Source organism: Platalea leucorodia, assembly GCF_965183815.1.
Source record: "Platalea leucorodia genome assembly, chromosome: 14".
Taxonomy (NCBI): Eukaryota; Metazoa; Chordata; class Aves; order Pelecaniformes; family Threskiornithidae; genus Platalea; species Platalea leucorodia.
Window position 1 is genome coordinate 11,822,970 of NC_138836.1, and position 17,976 is coordinate 11,840,945.

Sequence of the window (17,976 nt, forward strand, 5' to 3'; positions counted from 1 at the left end):
TCTAGAAAGAATTCTCCTTTCTTATAATTCTCTCACTCCTGAGGAGTGCAAGTGAGCTGTAGAGGCAAGACTGTTTCGATGAGGACGATATAAGATGGTTTACAATATATTTAGTATTGTGCTGTGTCCAATCTTGCATAGAAAGTAAGGGATGCTGTAGAAAGAAGACGATAATATTTGACAGCAAGATTAATCTCTGATGGAAATGTTTATCGTGGTATATATTTTGAGGGTTTGTATAGGAAAGTGAGACTGCTGTGAAATAAAATGTGAGTGTAAATGTTGTTATAAGGGCAGCTTCCCTGGGGACGCTTACCCTCGTGTAGGGGTATCTCCTCTGCGTAGTTTCTTGCCACAGCACCACCATCCAGACACTCAGCGTTTGGAGTGGGTGTGTTATTCCAAGGTGAGGGCGCCCGTACAACTGTGCAGCACCCTTCCAGCTTGTTGCTTGCTCTGTGCTGTCACTCTGTGGGCACCTGCTGTCCCGTACGAGCGCGGGGTGGCTGGGAGCCGCTTGTTCCGCGGTGCGAAGCTGCCGTGCCTACGTCGTGGGCAGGAGTTAGTGATCCTGGTGGTGCCGCAAAGTAGCCGCGTTCTGCAAATCGGCCGCCCGGCATCCCGTGTGGCAGCTGGCTGGTGCAGCTTCCAGTCGTTGAAACCAGTGGGACCAGTTAACTGAACCGCAGGGAAGTGGTGTCAAGAGCAACACGGCATTTCCTTGAAGATGAGATAGGCTGCTCTTGGTTCTTGTGCTGGTGGAGCTGGGGGGTCCTCTGCCAGCTGCGGGGAATGCTGCCCCTCCTGTAGGCTTCCCGTCCGGAGCGGTTCTTGTGGGGAGGTCACCTGGGAAGGTACCTGGCGGGGATTTGGAAGTGCTTGTGCTCATGTAGCTTCCCCTGGAATTTTTTGGAGGGGGAGAGAGCTTTTGTTTTGTATGTTAAAATTATACTTGTTTTATTTACTAGCTTGGAGCTTCCTAAAACACACAGCCTGCCGGTGGGAGCAATTAGATTGTAAGTGAGAGAATACCCCCACTTCTTCGCCATTGCCTTGGCGATTGACCTGCGAAGCCAAGCTGAGGTGCTCTGGCCACTTCAAAGAGCCCCACCGTACAACTGTATCGTTAAGGGAATGTCCAAGTGATCATCCAACCAATTGTCATATGACCCAGGTTTTGTTTGAAATTCAGTCTTGCTGATCAGTCTTCTAAAGCCGTAAGCCGTGATGTGTGGCCTTGGTCTAAAGTAAGTGCTGGTTGACTAATCTAAGTTACTTGGGAAGTTTTATAGGAATTATCGGTGAAACAATGCCTTCTGGAAGATAAGCCCTCCCTTGTTAAGCAGTGACATAGCTCCCTGATTTTAAACCCCATCATCTTTTATACTTGGGTGCATTGCTAAGCCTCGTAATTAGTTAAATCTGCTCCTATAATCAAAAGCTATCCGCACACTCCACTGCTCTGTGACGGTTTCAAAGATTTACGTGATTAACTTGGCGGAGGCAGTGGGTGGCTAATTGGATAAGCTTTAATCTTCACACCACCAAAGCGAAACATGGTAAGATCAGAGGAAGTAGGAAGTTATGCGGTGTTGTGTGGGAAGGTAGTTACCAAACATGTCAAAAAGATTATTGTAACGAGCAGGCCAGTTGTCATGACCCAACCTACAGAACAGGGCAGATTATTAGGGGGGAGGGAGAGAGCGAGCGGTGCAAATTATTTCAAAGTTGCTTGCCTTGGCTTTTTTATTTTAACAGGCAGAAATAGTTGTGCTCTTTTCAGCAAGCAGAACGCCTTATGTTCCATTTGCTTTATTTAAGCAATTTTGTCAGATGTTGTTAACCCTAGGTTTTGCGTGCTTGCTAATTGAACTGCTGAACGGGGTGAACTGTAATGATCTGTGCATCTTCAGAAGTCTGGCGCTGCCATTGTGGTTAGGTTTGTGAAACTGGTAGAGTGGCTGTGAGGCTAGAAAATACAAGGGTGTGTTTAATCCCCCAAAGCAATGACGGAAGTTGGTAATGTGTAAAACTGTATTTCAGGTGTGTGCATCTTTGTCTAATCAAGCCTGATTCCCTGCCTCGATAAATATGTGTAAGTTTTAATGGAGGTGCAAAGGACTGGAATACAGAAGAATCCCAGCCCCTCTCTTTCTGAGGTTGCCCTGGAGGTTGCCCTGGAGGTTGCCCTGGAGGTTGCCCTGGAGGTTGCCCTGGAGGTTGCCCGTGAGGGCCAGCTGGTTGGCGGCTGGTCGTTCTCCTCTGGAGTGGTGTTCCAGCATCGGCAGGGTGGTTAAGGGAGATGTTGTGATTTACAATAAGCGCTTTTTAGTCCTGTAGCAAAAGAATTCTTTGTTTTGGTTCTGACAAATCCATTACCTTGAGATGAAGTTGAAAGAATATGTTAAAATTTTACATGAGAAGAAGGTAAGCGTTCTCCAATTTGAGTGGCTGTGAATGCGATATGAAGTGCGAAGTGGGCTGCACACGGACGAGGGCGTATGTGCCTGTAATTTATGGATGGCCCGAACCTCACGTGGGGGAGATGAATTATTTTTCAGCAGCGTTGATTCATCTCACGGCCAGGAGATGTCTCTAGTTCACCACAATTCCTCCAGGAACTCCTAGACACAAGTTCTGGATTTCGCTTGGATACCCTTGCTGTAAGACTTCAGTCCTCCCTCCGCGGAGCTGAGCCCCGCATCGGCCGGGTGCGTTAACTGCTCCTAGCTCCACTGATGCTTGTGCAGAATTAACTTCTTTTGATACGGGGTTTTGACCACAAAATGATTTTGAGCAGATGTGTGTACCGTACAGCGTTGCAGTAGATCGCATAGAGAATGGACCGGGGCTGAATTTAAAAAAAAAAAAAAAAAAAAAATTTAGGTCTTAGTGTAATTAAAAAATTTTGAGAATTTGAGAGATCCTAAAAATACTCTCTGTTCTTGTTTTGTTTGTGGAAGTGCTTTGGGAAAGAACAGGGCAAAGGTAAAATGAGAATAAAATACAGAGTTTACAAAAAGCAAAGCCGAAAGCGAAACCTCTTACTTCTGTACTGCTCTTGAGGAACCCATCCTGTGATGACTCTTACCCCAAATCTGAGTTGCAGTTGTGGGTTCCAGTGGCTCACAGTCTGTCATATAATGGTTTTCTTGCAGGAGAAACCAATGAAAAGCTGAAAGGCAGAAACCAGAAATCTGGTATTGAGAAAAATATTTAAGTGGCATTTCACTTTACTGCTCGAATTTGTGCCCTGGACATGAAAAACTTGTTTTCCGTTGTAAGTGGGGAAGTGTCTATAACGTGAACAACCTCAAGTCGTAATTCTTTTAAAAGAAAACCCATAACGTGATTACTCTTTCATTTAAGAGCGTGTGTACTTGGCCTCTTGTTCGTGTTGATGCCAGGTGAGGAAATGCACGAGAGTAACGGCGTGACTTCCACCTACAGTTTTTGAAAAGCAGAAATGTTCCCTTGTAGATTTGATCAAGGTTGCAGAAAATTAGTAGTCTTGTCTGATTTGCATCTGTATTCATGTGTTGATCCTTTTACTGTTGGAAGCTTCCAGACTGTACTTCAGTGTTTTTGCATTTTGATCGCATAGCAAATACATGAATAACGTGTATTCCCAGTAACCCTGTTCTTTTTGTAGCAGCGTTGAATGCTGTGTCTTGTACTTGCAAACAACATTTAATATGGATATATTATACAATGTATGATACACATTTCACCATGTAGCCTAACAGTTCACTGCAAAATTAATTCTCTCCCTGCTTTACCACTTCTAGGCAGTGGTATGGAGCCTGCGAGATGTATTTGTTATTGGAGATCGTTGGATTCTTTTTGGCTAATTCCCTCTGTGATTGCAGAGAATCACATGGAGTGCAACAAATACATACGCTTCTGTCGCTGTCAGCCAGTCTTGCAAGCACAAATGATACGATGAGTGGGTTTTGTGTTGAAAATTATTTACTGAAGTTATTTTCAGATCCAGCCTAATGACGGGAGGGGTCAAACGAGGCGTAACCAACCCGTGGCTCATGGAAGAATCTGAGGAAACCCGAGGGCTTGGCTTTGACGATCTCAGGCAGCAGCAGCGAAGGATCATAGAAGGTACAAGAGTCTTTCTGTTTTTTATAAGCATCGCCAAGATTCTGAGAGGAGCCCTTGTTAGAAAGTCAATACAATAACCTGTGCTGAAGTTTTATTATCTGAAGAGGTCAAACATAATAGCTCTAGGTGGTTGTTTTATGTATTTGCAGGAGCAGTATTGTGCTTGCAATATTCTTAACTGGCAGCATCTTCTTAAATCAAATTCTCAAAGACCTTACAGGGCATCCCTGGTTTTGACTGTATTCATGGTTTTGGTTTGCAGTGGAGATCTCATCATTTGCACTGAGCGTAGTGGTATTACTGCCGTGCTTCAGGCTGGGGTGCGTTGGATGTGTTGTTGAATTGGAAGGAGCTAAGAATTAACTAATCTAAAAAGGGTCTTTAGATGTTGGCCCTCGGCATCCATAAGGAGTCTCTAACTTTGGAAGTGTTGGAGAACCTCAGCCTGAGGACGTCAGGTGGTTAATGAGGTAGTTTCTATGCAATTAAGGCATTGGAAGTGATCAAATGAAATCAGTCTCCAGATAAGGCCCGCTTCAGTCCGCATCTGAAACAGCATTTAGAGCTACAGCGCAGGAGAATGGTAGGAACTGTTTGGATGGTCCAGGAGAGACCTCAAGCTCCGGTTTTTGATGACACCATAGGTATCCCTTGGGGAGGCTGAAAGAGGTGTTGGGGGCCAGACCTTCGCCCTGTTGAAGGGAAGGGGGTTCTGCCCATCCTGTGTAATTTCTGGCTCCCAGACCGCAGCCGGCTGGCAGTCTTGCTCTGAGCACCATCACTGCCTTGCAGTTTGTCAGACCGCTGACAGTCCAGCCTCCAGCATCTTCTTGTTCTACTTCTTGACGACTTGGGGCAAGGAGAGCTGCACGTTTTGGGTAAGGTGCTTACGAAGGACTGCGTGGTACCTGCAAGCTGGAATAGCAGAGGTGATACGGATCTTAATAAAGGAGCGTCGGCAGAGCTGATGGGAACACGTCAAACTTTAGCTGCCCCCGCTGTCCCCGCTGTGACTCAGGCTCTCTTCCATGCGCTCTGTATCCTCTTGCAGCTTTAAAAATCTATTTGAATTCTTTGCTGTTTGCATCACCTGTTTGTCTTTTATTCATGTTAAAAGTTTCTTGGAAAATTTAAAAAGGCTAATCAGGGATCTCTATGCGTGTGCCAGAAAATCTCCTGCATTTATGATTGAGTAACAGCTGAATGTTGAATTCTTGAATTTTTTTTTTTGGGGGGGGGGGGGGGACGGACCCTCAGCTGAATGTCCCAGCCAGAGCAGACAAATTAATTACCCATCATTCACATTATTTTGAGTGCTGTTGACATAAGGATTCATTTTCATGTCGTGTTGATGTATTTTTCTCAATACATTTTAACTCTTTAAGCACAGAGTAGATCTGTTTGTTCACTTCTACATCTTGTACAGTACATAGCCTGGCATATCAGCAAATTTTTTCATGTATTTTTATATATCTTTATGGTGCAGAGCAAGATGCTGGACTCGATGCTCTTTCTTCAATCATATCCCGGCAAAAGCAAATGGGGCAGGAAATTGGGAACGAGCTGGATGAACAGAATGGTAAGAACAAGACTCATAGAGGCTCATTTTGCCTCATTTTTATGTAAGATTGTGATTTTTTTTTTTTTTTTTTTCACTCCTCATGCAACTGCACTGTTTTTTGCCCACCAACTAACAAGACAATACTGTAAGGGTTTATGTACGAACAATCACTATGGATTCTCTCCGTTCATGACCTGGTTGTTTTATTGTGTTTCACTACCTTCCCTGTTGTGCGTGTACAATGTATAACACTCGGTATATTTTTATCAAGCCTGCCTTTTGAAAGAAAAGATTGGTGATTCTTTGTACGTAGTACAAAATTAATTTTGTACTCGATCTTCTGCATTTTTCAGTTTATGGCAGTTTTTATGGTAAGCTGTTATGTGTTGCTGGGCTTCACTTGAGCATTCTTATTCTTTGTCGTTCCTTTTTAACTAAATGGAAAAGTCTTGAGCCAGCGACTAAAGGAGAAGCGTTGCATTGTTTGCTACAAATGATTTGGATTTTGAAGGTTTCATGGCATTGAATGTAGGATCAAATTAAGTGCAATATTGAACTAGAAGAGTACCTCTTTTCTTTAAAATGAGCCACTATCCAAACGGTGGAATTGCTCTCCTGTTAAATATGCTTTGTTACTCACTTAATTGTTCGCATGACATAAACTGTCCCTAGGAGAGCAGATCCTCCAGCCCTTCTGACTTTTTCATTTCTTACAATATGGTAATAGTTCAATTAGAGCCGTGGAACCCTGCCAGCTTTCTCCCTTGCACAAAGACTTGAGCCATATGGTTTATCCTTGGGTTGTGTTGTGCTTAACCACTGAGAAGGTAAATGTCCTTTTACTTGCTAATAAATGATATGCTTAAATCGGCTTCTTCCCGGACCTGTGGGTTTTTTCCCCTTGTGTTTCTCTGCATGCCTGCTCAGAGCGAGGGGGTTCCCGTGTTCACGCTCACGTAACGTGAAGTACTACTCGGGAGCTCCGTTCCAGCTGAGAGTGAAGCAAGAGGACGGCTTTCTCATGTTTGCCTTGCATACATGGCTAAATCCAGGAGGGATGTGAAATGTCTAGAATATGTCTTTGTTTATTAATCTTAAGATTGTTAAGAAATGGTTTGCGCAGCTGCGAGAAACTATGCTTAGTGGTCTTGTCATATTTTGATCCTCTGCCTCGTGTGAGTAAAGACATTTTCAATTAGAAATCTCAGTTTCCTAAGTTTCTTCTATTAACCATTGTTTAAAAAGTCATATTAATTGCTTTTTTGCTCTAAATAGAAAACAGGTGGGAAGCATGAGCATGTTTACTAATTCTCTGTGAAACCTTGGTTTCTCATCAGGAAAATATATGATCTGTGTCCCATTTGCCTCTGTTGGGGGTAGGGGAAGGTTCCCCAAATCCTTATGTTTTTGGGACCCTCAACGTAATGTGTATTGTACCGTTGCATTTCTGCGTGACCACGCCAGACTTTTTCTAGCAACGAAGCCTTGAAACATCTGTGAAATTGGGAATGCATTTAACCCTCCTTTTCACAAATAACGCAAAATAATGCCAGTTTTGTTTGACTTGCTTGTCTTACAGATAGTTACAAAGACTAGAGCAAAATTCTTAATGTTTTCTTGTGAGCTCTTTTTTGAGCTACAGGCAACTCTTTCTCAAAAGATGGAAACTTTCCCGAGCACTCTGAGTAAAAAGTGGCGAGGATTGCCTGTTGCTGACTGCGGGCCAGATCCTGGGGGAAGAGAAAACGCTGAGTTGCTTCTGCTTCTCACTGCCCTAGAATCAGGAGAATAAAACCTGCCAGCCATGTAGAGTGCGTCGTTTGTAGATCTTTAAGCAGCCTGAAAAAGGTGGGAAATAGTCCGATTCTCACAGACGGGAGACCGGATCTCTCAGCACTTGGCTTCGTCACTACCAAGCAAGTGGAACTCCCATGCTTTCTCTGACTTTATGCAATCCTTTTTTCTTTTTGCGGATATAGGGCGATTTTTTTGTTTGTTTTTGTGGATACAAGGGCATATGTTCTGGTGTCTCGTTGCCACTGGCACACTGGAAAAGCTGAAATCCCTAGCAATATTTTCCAGGGGCTACTTTCCCTTTACGCATCTTATTTTATGCCCTGTGCTTAACTATCTCCAGACTTCTCAGGCACGCTGCCAATCTCGTGTCACTGCTCCGCAGTCAGGTTGATGAGGATAACTGCCTTGTAATTTCCCCTTACTGGGAATCTCTTTCCTTCCTAGTGCTGAGTGATAATGGCATGGTCTGTATCGTGGGGCGGCAGGCGAAGTTCATCTTCATTAAGTGCTGCATCAATGTGTCTTTTTATTCAAGTCAAATTTTCCATCAAATTGCCCGTTTCTGCGGGAAGCTTGACTTCCACTTCCCCGACCTGCTTTGGACGTTCCCACCTTCTGCAACTAATCAGGTGCCTTTAGCTGCTGCTGGTGTTATGAGAAAACATGGCTTAATTCAGGAGTAGCTGATAATATCTGATAGTTAATGAAACGGACTTTAGGGAGCTGAGTAACTGTACTTATTTTCCAGACAGCTTGTTCTTCAGGCCTGCTTTTTTCCTTCCCTAGCAGCTCAGGCTGTGTTCAGTTGAGGTATTTGCACTTCCCAGCTCTTTGAGGTGGCCTGAGGCATTTTCCCTTGGGTGCCAGTTGGTGTAGCTGTGCATTTGCAGATGCACAAGTATCAGAGGCATCCCGATTAATTATGCAAAGTTTACTTCTCGAGTAGAGTTGGTACGTGTAAATTCTTTTGTGTTTGTTAAATGACTGAAAAATGATTAAACTTCGCTTTTAGAAGGGTAGTTACTTGGCGGTATCTATTTTTACTTCACTGGTGGGCTGACAGGCAGTGCCGAGGAGTAATGTTTGAGGTTTGCAAGAGGGCATCCCGCAGACGGGCCCGGCTGCGGTGGCTGCTGTGCTCTGCAGGAGAGCCGGTCCTTCTCCGGTCCTTCCCCTCGGGCAGTCGCTTGCCTCCGCGTCCCTGCAGCGCCCGTCCTTCGGCCGATCTCTCCGAGCTTCCGCCGCAGCCAGCAGGGATTGCTCAGGAGCGATCCCTCCAGCCTGCCTCCGTCCACCTCGGGGCAGGCACAGCGTGTCCTGGAAAAGCCCATTTTTCCCCACTAACGGCAAAGCGAGCCTGGGCCCGGATGGAGGTGGCTGCTTGGCAGACGTCTGCCCTGAGCAGATGAGTCCCATCCTTTGATTTGGTTGTGATGCGTCCAAGTTTTAATTGGAGTCTCATGTCGTTCTTTACTCAGATTTTCAGTATAGCTCTGTCCTTGCGATTTTATGGCTCTGCTCAAAGCCGAGGGTCCTTTTCAAACCTCCTGAGCGCAGTATTTTGCACTGATGAGCAAAGTAGAAGCAGGGTACCAGCAGACATTGGTTTTTTCCAGCCTCAGGAGTCTGCTAGCAGTGGGAGAGATGGGGGATTAGCAAAAGAATTTTCCCATCATTAATTCCAAATTTGGCCCCAGAAAACTTTCTGTAATCCTTTCATCTGTTACATTAAAAAAAAAAAAAAAAAGAAAATAGTGTAAAGGGCCTCTGGCCCTGTTGATGAGGCAATCTAATCTAATGCAATAATTCTGGAAGAATGCTTTCAGAAATTCTGAATGCTGTTTATTTTACCCTTATAGAGATGATGTTTTCTCATTGTGGCATGCTTGCATGAGAATATAGTACTCTGTGACAGATGGTAAATATTGGTAGCTTGCAAAATTTGTAGTGTTTGGCATTTGTACCATGTTGCTCTCCATTTGGTGTACACCATCCAGGATGGATTCTTTTGCTTCCGACTCCTTTAAAATTTATGTCAGAGCATAAATATGTTCATAAATAGATAAGCTGCAAACCCAGACCACTGTTTACGTCCTTTTACTGGTCAAGAGAATGCTGTATACAGAGTGAATATCCGGGGCGCTCTTAACCAAAATGGCTCCTTTCAAGTAAACGATCTGTCATAATGATGCTTTAATTACAGGGTTATGTAACATTTTTAATTTCTTGTCAAAATCAAATTTCTAAAACCAACCAAAAATTGAAGCATTGTGTATTTTTATTTTATTAGCTTTGCAAAGCAAGGTTGCTGTGTCACCTCTGGTCATCGTGGGTGGCACGCAAGCCTCCGAGGTGAACGCAGCTCAGCCTTTCCTTTGGTGCCAGTTCAACGCTCGAAGCCTGGTGTATGATTTTTGTTAACCTGACAACGCTCCCATCAAATTGCAATTTAGAGACTCCACCCGAGACCGGAGCCCTGTTCTAGCTGTTGCTCTGTACACACACAGAGAAGTATTCTTGTAAAATCAGAGAAAGTGAGTGAAAGTGGTCTTGATGATGCAGAGACTCGTTGAAAATAACATCGGAAATGATAGTGCAGCAGGGATGTGATTCATCTCTCCTAGGGCAATGTTCAACCACAAGCCCATCTCTTACAGCCCAGTAGGTATACGTACAGTAAAAAACTTCTCCTAAAGATTGTTTTACGTGGCTATTGCATAATCAGAAAGGAACCCTGAAGTCGTTTCACATTTCTGTTTATTAAGAACATTTTTTGCTCTAATACAAACTAATTAGCCTTGTGCAGGGAATATGTTTGAGTTATGAACCTAAACCCAATGGGGCTGTGGATATATTACCTCATTGTTAGGATTAGTTTGTAAATAAGAAATGATTAAAGATTAAATTTTAAATTTTAAAAAAGGTTCATCATCTTGTCTAAACAATATATGTTTTCATCATATAGAGTTACAATCCTGCACGCTTTGACCCCCTTCTGAGATGGCTCAGGTCCTCTGCTTGCTGGGATTTGAAGGTGTTCAGCATTCCTTGAGAGATGCTGAGCGCCAGCAGGTTCAAGTTTTCTAAAAACCTCTACAGAGAAGTATGTTTTTAATATTCAGATGTAAAATAACCATCCGTAGCCTGACTGACCTCATACTATGCAGACAGATTTTTATTTTGCTTCCCGAGCTTATTGTATGGAATAGAAACGACTTCAGTTTTATTCTAGAAATGTTCTGTCTTTATTGCATGCTGTTTAGCTGGAGTTGACCCTTCTTAGGGGAAAAATTAACAGCCGCGTTAAAACGTTGCTTTTTGTCACGAGCAATCTGAACAGTGGAATACTTAGTCTGAATATGGACACTCAGAAGTTGGGGAATGCCAAAATGGAGGTTAGATGGCCCTTCTTGCCTGTGTTTCTAGGCTGGAAGCAATGGCACGTTCTTTTCTGCAGGTCCTGCCTTGTTTTTTGCACAGGACTCGATCTCTTCTGGGGTTGAATTGAGTACACGTGGTGACAGAAACTATTTGTAAGGTCTCTGCCTCGTTTCTTTCAGGTGTGGGAAAATGCTTAGTGAGTGAGACAAGGGTTGTGAGAGGTTTTTGTGGTGGCAGCAACAGCTAAATGTTGCCTTGGAGCATAAGACGATCTCTGCTCTTGCCCAGGAGCTCCGTGTGACGGTGGTTAACCCATCGTAACCAAGCTTTTTCAGAAGCGATTCCCTTCTGTGTGTCTGACCCGGCATCGTAGGGTCTGGTTTGCAGAGGTTTTGAGCATTGGCACTTAACAAAAATTGGTGCGGGCTGTGCGCTGGGTGTAATGAATCACGGGATGGTTTGGGTTGGAGGGGACCTTTAAAGATTATCTGGTCCATCCCCCATGAGGTACTGGGGAATACGAAGTAGTGTTTGGAAGGAGAGATGAGGCTCGGTTTATATGTGGCTTTTTAAAAAGAGGTTCAAACCCTCTTTTACTGAACATCCAAAATAAACCTTAACTATTAATTTTCTTATTTTTCCTTCTGACTTGGGGATGATAGTGTTTCATCTCCCGAGGAAGCTGTCAAAATCAAAATACCCTCGTACTTACTGTCAGGAGGGCCATCGATGGAAGGCCTGGGAGGAAGCTTTTAACTCTTGAGAGCAGAGTTGGGGTTGTATGCAGCCCGTAAGGAGTGCAGCCTTGTGCTGGGTGATGAGGATAAAACAAAATATTCGGTATCTGTCAAGGAGGGAAGCGCTGCCTGTGCTGCCTGCTGAAGGAGCCGTGTAATGAAAACCAAGGTTATGCTGCGTTTGCATTGGATTGAAAAAATGTATCTACACAAAATAGTATTATTTATAGCATTTCCTAACCTTTTAAGTACATGACTTTGCTGCTTCAGTGTTTCCAGTGTTTATTTATCTGTAAATTTTCCTGGTATTCTTAAAAAGAAAACTGAAAAAACCAGAGAAGCCACTGCAGTATGGATCTGTCTCCAAGGCTGGGTCAGCAGCCAGATGAGAACACCTACACAGGGACCTCTGCAGCGTAGGCTGACAGGGTAATTTTACCGGTGTTGGGTGATGGGGAGCAGCATGAGAGAGGTGAGACGTCTTTCTTGTAGGCTTCATGGATGGTTGCTGACAGCAGAGGTTAAGAATAAGGAGTAAGCATCTTTGTGCTCCCTTTCGGGCTCTGGTGGGATGGGTTTCTAGCAGTCAGACGCTGCTGGGAGAACTCCGGTACAACAAAACAAACTATTTGTAAGTATTGATGAGATGACAAGTCTGCAGTGGCTCTCACGTAAGTCCTTGTTAAGAGTCACTTGTGTGAAATGAATTTGGACTTACTCTGCGGAAGAGCCTTACGAGTAGGGGAAAAAAATTAGATGTCATTTTGATGTAAGAATGGCTTTGATACTGTCTCCTCAGACTTTCTTATAAGTAGTCTATGGAAGCATGGGTTCAAATGAATAATGTTCAATAGATCTGACGTTGATTGGAAAATTCTACTCAGAAATTAGGAATTCATAGTTGGAATAGCAGGATGTATTGAGTTGGGCTGTGTAGGTCTATCTGGTTCTGTTAGCATTTTTGCTAAGGAGATGGATGATGAAGTACACGCTGTACTTTTGCAACTCCCGTGTAATACAAAAATGGGAAAGACCGCAGCGAGATTGGGAGTAATGCTAGAACTCCTCCAAATGATCTTGACAAACTAGAGGGCCATTCAGTCAGGCTACCTGCAAGGGGTGGCTCTTCTGTAAGGGTTAATCAAATTACAGATGAGCCCTGCATCCAGCCCGGGGGTCCTCAGCACGGGAAGGACATGGAGCTGTGGGAGCGGGGCCAGGGGAGGCCACCGAAATGCTCCGAGGGTGGCCCAGCTCTGCTGTGAGGCCAGGCTGAGAGTGGGGGTGCTCAGCCTGGGGAGGAGGGGGCTGCGGGGAGACCTCACTGCGGCCTTGCCGTGCTTAAAGGGGCTCAGAAGAAAGATGGGGGCAGACTTTTTAGCAGGGCCAGTAGCGATAGGGCAAGGGGGAATGGTTTTAAACTAAAGGAGGGGAGATTCAGACTGGATATAAGGAAGAAATTTGTTACGCTGAGGGTGGTGAGACACTGGCAGGGGTTGCCCAGAGAGGTGGGAGCTGCCCCATCCCTGGAAACGTTCAAGGCCAGGCTGGCCGGGGCTGTGAGCACCCTGCTCTGGGTGAAGATGTCCCTGCCCATGGCAGGGGGATGGACGGGATGGGCTTGAAAGGTCCCTGCCAGCCCAAAGCGTTCTGTGATTCTGTAACGTATAGGGTCAACCCTTAAACATGACTGGATAGTGTGATTTTGTGGAAAAGGCTCTGTACAAGGCAGTGTTGTCTGGAGAATATGCGATCCGTCGTTACGCTTGGGACCACGCAGGTTGGGCCAGAACTCTTGAAGATAACGTGGACCTGGGGAGAGGGCCCAGAGGGGAGGCAAAAGCATGATTTAAAGCAGGGAGGCGTGACACACCAAGAAAGATGGGTTAGCTGGGGTAGCCGAGTTTAAAGAGGAGAAGGCTGAGGTGGGAACACGAGGTTCTTGAAGAAGGAAACAAGCTGGTTCGAGAGGGGAGGGAGAAGGTAATGGGATCGAGTCAAGAATCAGAAGGAGCAGGAGAGTCATTCCAGGAGCAGTGAAGTGGCCCATGTCAGGAGGCTGGGAAGTCCCTGTCCTGGGACGTCTTTAAGAACGTGCATTGTTCCTGACAGCTTGAGCGGAGTGAGAGCAGGGGATGGGCTAGACAACTCCTTATTCTCTGTTGTGACCTTCTCTAGCTTGCTCTTTCCTATCTCTTCTACAGCTTGGCTTCCTTAAGCCTCCTCATTCTGCTGCTTTTATTGAGTTGATCTTTAATCTCCTCTTCTGAATGTCTAATCCTCACTTTTGAAACTGCCCGTCAGTATTCCAGCATTCTTGCTCAACTGGTTCCCCTTCTGGGTCCTTTTCCATCTCCCTCTCGCTTCTGTGTGTCTTAATGTGAAAGCGTTGGGGTACTGTAGCTCCTGACGCCGCTGGAGAGTCTTAACATGGAAAAAACAGCATTGTTCTGAAATGGCTGAGATATTTTGGCTGAAACTTGAGTTTATTTTTTTTTTTTTAAAAATTCATCTGGAAGCAGACATCCAAGTTGGGAATCTTGAGCCTGAGTCGTTAAAGTTTTTCATCGTTTTTAGCAACCGAAAATAGGGCCTTCTCATGGGAAGCAACTAATGGCCTTAATAGCGGGTCATGCTACCGAGCCCGCGTGTGTATTTTGGTTACGCTTTATGTACACATAATACTGGGAGATGATACTTTTTCTTTCAGTATTTTTTTACAGCTTGACGCAGCGCTTACAGAAACAGATAAAGCAGCAAGGCACAACCTGGATGAGGATGAAAGCGTTGCACTTCTGCGATCTGACTGGGCTCCTACATAGTCGCACACACACACAATGAGTCTGGCTGGCCTCTTGGCACGCTTAGCGTTTTTCCTTGAATAGTTCAAGCCGTAAAATAACTGTTCAACATTTGTCTTCTCAATTATGTGGATTTTTCCACAGTTAGTCAATCCCTACCTCACCCACACCGCGGTGGGGAGGGGGGAAGCTGTCTTCCTTCATCCGTCTTCACGGTGATCAGAAACGCTGGAGAAATTACTGCTGAGGAAAAATGAGCGTCTAACTTTTTTGAAGCCTTTCCTGATTTCTCGATAAGAATTACGATCTTAAACATCTTGTTTGTTAAGGCTCGTCTTTAGTTTTCTAGCAGGGCTTATGGAAAGCTCGAATAGGCATATAAGCCTCAACTTTTAGCAAAAGAGAGTTCTTTTTCCCATCTGTTTCTCCAGCCATTTGATTTAAACTGTTTAAAAAGAAAACAAAACCTAGCTGTAACTGTAGATATTTCAACACTCTGATGATTTTTTTCCGTGTTAATTTAGCTTTTCCCCCCTGTTCAAAAAAATCTCAAATTGAGACCATAGAGAAGGGGATTTATTTTCCTAGCCTGCTTTCCTGCTTTCTGCGGGTGGCTGGCTGTCATGCCTCGTAAAGAAGCAGAACGGCACAAGCCCGGTCTATTCTCCTTTACAGCCCCTTTTTGGTAAATCACAGAGCTGTCTGCGAGCAGCTGAAATTATAGATCCTGACCTTACAGTTGCTGCTTGCAGAAAATAACGGCAGGAAATAAATTGTCCTGTGCAGAACAGCCTTTGCTGGAAGATCTAGGAAACTGTTGCGGGAGTTTCTGTATAATTTTATTTATTTTACCCTCGTAGATAATACCAAGGCATTATATCTGGCTCCTTCTCCTTGAGTACTGCCCCTCTGGTTTTTGGCTGAACCAGGGAAGGTTTTAATTGCATTTTGGAGACAGGGTCCCAAGCGCTTTCTCGCTTGCTCCCTGTGAGCTGGTCTTCAGTGTGAACAGGACACGTCTGCTTCAGCGCTTTCAGATGCTGACATATCGCTGTCTCTGGGCAATATTTTATTCTCGAATCATTAAGCACCACTTAGGCTAAAAATAATGTTTTATTTTTAAATATTTGCTATTTGTGGCAATGAAATGCGGCTTGAGAGTTGATACTTCAGTTTATACTTCAAAAGACACTAACTTTAGTGCTTCCTCTGTTCCTTCCCCTTCTCAGAGGATTTTTGGAGGATTTATGGGGGGGAACGTAGGTGGCTGCTCTGTCCCGCCTCACTTGATGACTTGCTTGCCTAGGCATTATTGGAAAGAAGGTGATGTTCAGCCTTTCTTTTAAGTCATGCTTGGTAGGAACCATATGCTCTTGCGTCATGGTGATTTCGGTGAGTGGGCTGTTGGATGCTTAATAGGCTTTTAATAGACTTCCCAGAAAACTTGTAGGGTTGAAACCTGAACGGTTACAACACAAGAGAGAATAAGAAACCCATGTTTCTGGGCACGTTATTATCGTGAGGTATTGCTGGAATCCGAAGAGTGCTTTGAACTGGATTTATTCACCACCGAGTGGGTTGGTGAGCGCGCTCTAGCAGATTCTCCTGGTTTTCCCATTACCTCCGAGCGTGCTTCCAGCTCGTCTCCTCCTGTCCGTGCACGGAGATACGGCCCTCGCTGTTTCTCTCCCGTTCTCCTAGGCACTGAGTAGAACATGTTGCTTCTCCGATGCTTATGTCTTAGAGTCCTTTGGTGATTATGGCTTATGGTGCCTGAAATCACTGCTGCTGACTTGTTAAATATTATACTGGTGTCCAACACAACTCGAAATATCAAGCAGTGTTCGCTGCTCCCGACGACGCTGGGCACAGCTCGTAGGTGCGGCACTGTGGGCGGGTTTGCCTTGCAGTTTTTAAGTGTTGGATGTTGGGTTTCTAAGAAAGTTTAAGTGCCAGAGTTTTGCCTATAGGGTTTGCGGGAGCTGGGTTTTTACAGAAGGATTTTAGCCTCTACTGTGTTGGACCTTCTTTAATGCCAGGGAGCTACAGTGTGAAAAGCAGTTTGGATACAGTGGTATGGAGTTGAGGTGAGGTGGTAGAGCGGGATATACTGTTAGTTATAGAATCATAGAATTGGTTAGGTTGGAAAAGACCCTTAAGATCGAGTCCAACCGTCAACCTATCACTGCCAAGCCCACCACTAAACCATGTCCTTGAGCACCACGTCTGCCCTTCTTTTAAATCCCTCCAGGGATGGGGACTCAGCCCCTGCCCTGGGCAGCCTGGGCCAGGGCCTGACAGCCCTTTCGGGGAAGAATTTTTTCCTAATACCCAACCCAAACCTGCCCTGGCGCAGCTTGAGGCCGTTCCCTCTCGTCCCATCGCTTGTTCCTGGGGAGAAGAGACCGACCCCCCCGGCTCCAGCCTCCTTTCAGGCCGTTGCAGAGAGCGATGAGGGCTCCCCTCAGCCTCCTCTTCTCCAGGCTGAGCCCCCCCAGCTCCCCCAGCCGCTCCTGGTAATTACGAGAGCTCAAGTTCTGAGTTGGGTTGAGATCAGGGCAACCTCCCGTGGCCTTGGAGGGGCTGCACGTGATGTGCAGTGAAACGCTCCAAGCGCGTGCAGCAGCAGGAGAGAGCGCGGATGGATGCGGCGAGGAGGCTGATGCCATCCGCTCCCAGCGGTGCCGGGAAAATCCCTTCAGACTGGTGCTGAGGCCGCTCCAGCCCCGCTTACTGAGCAGTCCTGAAACACAGATCTACTTGGCGCACCTGTATTGAAAATTGATAGACCCTGGCACATTTATCAGTCGCCAGGCAGTTTCAGTTCTTTGCTGATCTGTTCTGCAATAAATAAACTTAACATATGGAATTGCTTTGGTAATCAGCACCTCTCAGAACCAGAAAATGAAATGCAACATCTTGCAATGCTCTGACCATAGCAAGAACAGAAAGCAGGATAAAGCTGGTTGCTCTAAGTGCTTGCGTGCAGACGGATTTCTATTGTGCAGTATTTGAATGGGAACCATGGCTTTCTTGCTTGTTTAAATACTGCTTAGATATTTGTAAAATCTGCTGTTAGATCCAGCCTGGAAGTGGCAGGTGATACTTGGCTACGCTCAGATGTTGAAATCGGCCCCAGGGCTACCCGTTTGTAGGATGCGTGTACATGGATCATCCCTACTGGAAGGAAGCAGAAATAAGAGTGGTGGGAGCAATTGCTTGCTCAAAGCTGTGTTTCGGTCATAAACATAACTAATGTGACATGAACATGGGATGCTTTTAAAATGGTGAAGTTGATACCTTAAAGCATCCTGAGATCACTTAAAAACGAATAAAATGATTGTACTATAATTATTATTATTATAAATAAAAAATGAAATAATAACTTCCTTGCAAGCTTGGGTAGAATAAGTCTTATGAGCGTAACCTTTTTTTTTTTACTTGCTGATGTATTAAAATGTATTTTATCCCTATGCATCCCTAAAAAGATAAGATGATATAGGTATTATCCTGTTTGTGCCGTGTATTGTGAACAGTATTCTGCCTCGCTGCCTGACCCTGGTCCTTTTCTATTGCCCCGCAGGCC

At 44.9% G+C, this 17,976-nt stretch overlaps 1 protein-coding gene across 6 annotated transcripts in view; it reads left to right on the forward strand.

The window, feature by feature from the left end:
* The window catches only part of STX8 (syntaxin 8), a 107,594-nt gene that overhangs the window by 12,133 nt on the left and 77,485 nt on the right, over positions 1-17,976 (forward strand). For 4 of the 6 annotated variants that reach the window (XM_082326672.1, XM_082326671.1, XM_082326670.1 and 1 more), the window contains exons 5-6: positions 3,989-4,113; positions 5,600-5,692. In XM_082326672.1, coding sequence (XP_082182798.1) covers positions 3,989-4,113; positions 5,600-5,692 — 218 coding nt within the window. Of the gene's footprint in view, positions 1-3,988; positions 4,114-5,599; positions 5,693-5,811; positions 6,167-7,316; positions 7,507-17,976 lie in introns of those variants that run through there. The other 2 variants (XM_082326675.1, XM_082326674.1) reach the window with 2 other exon arrangements.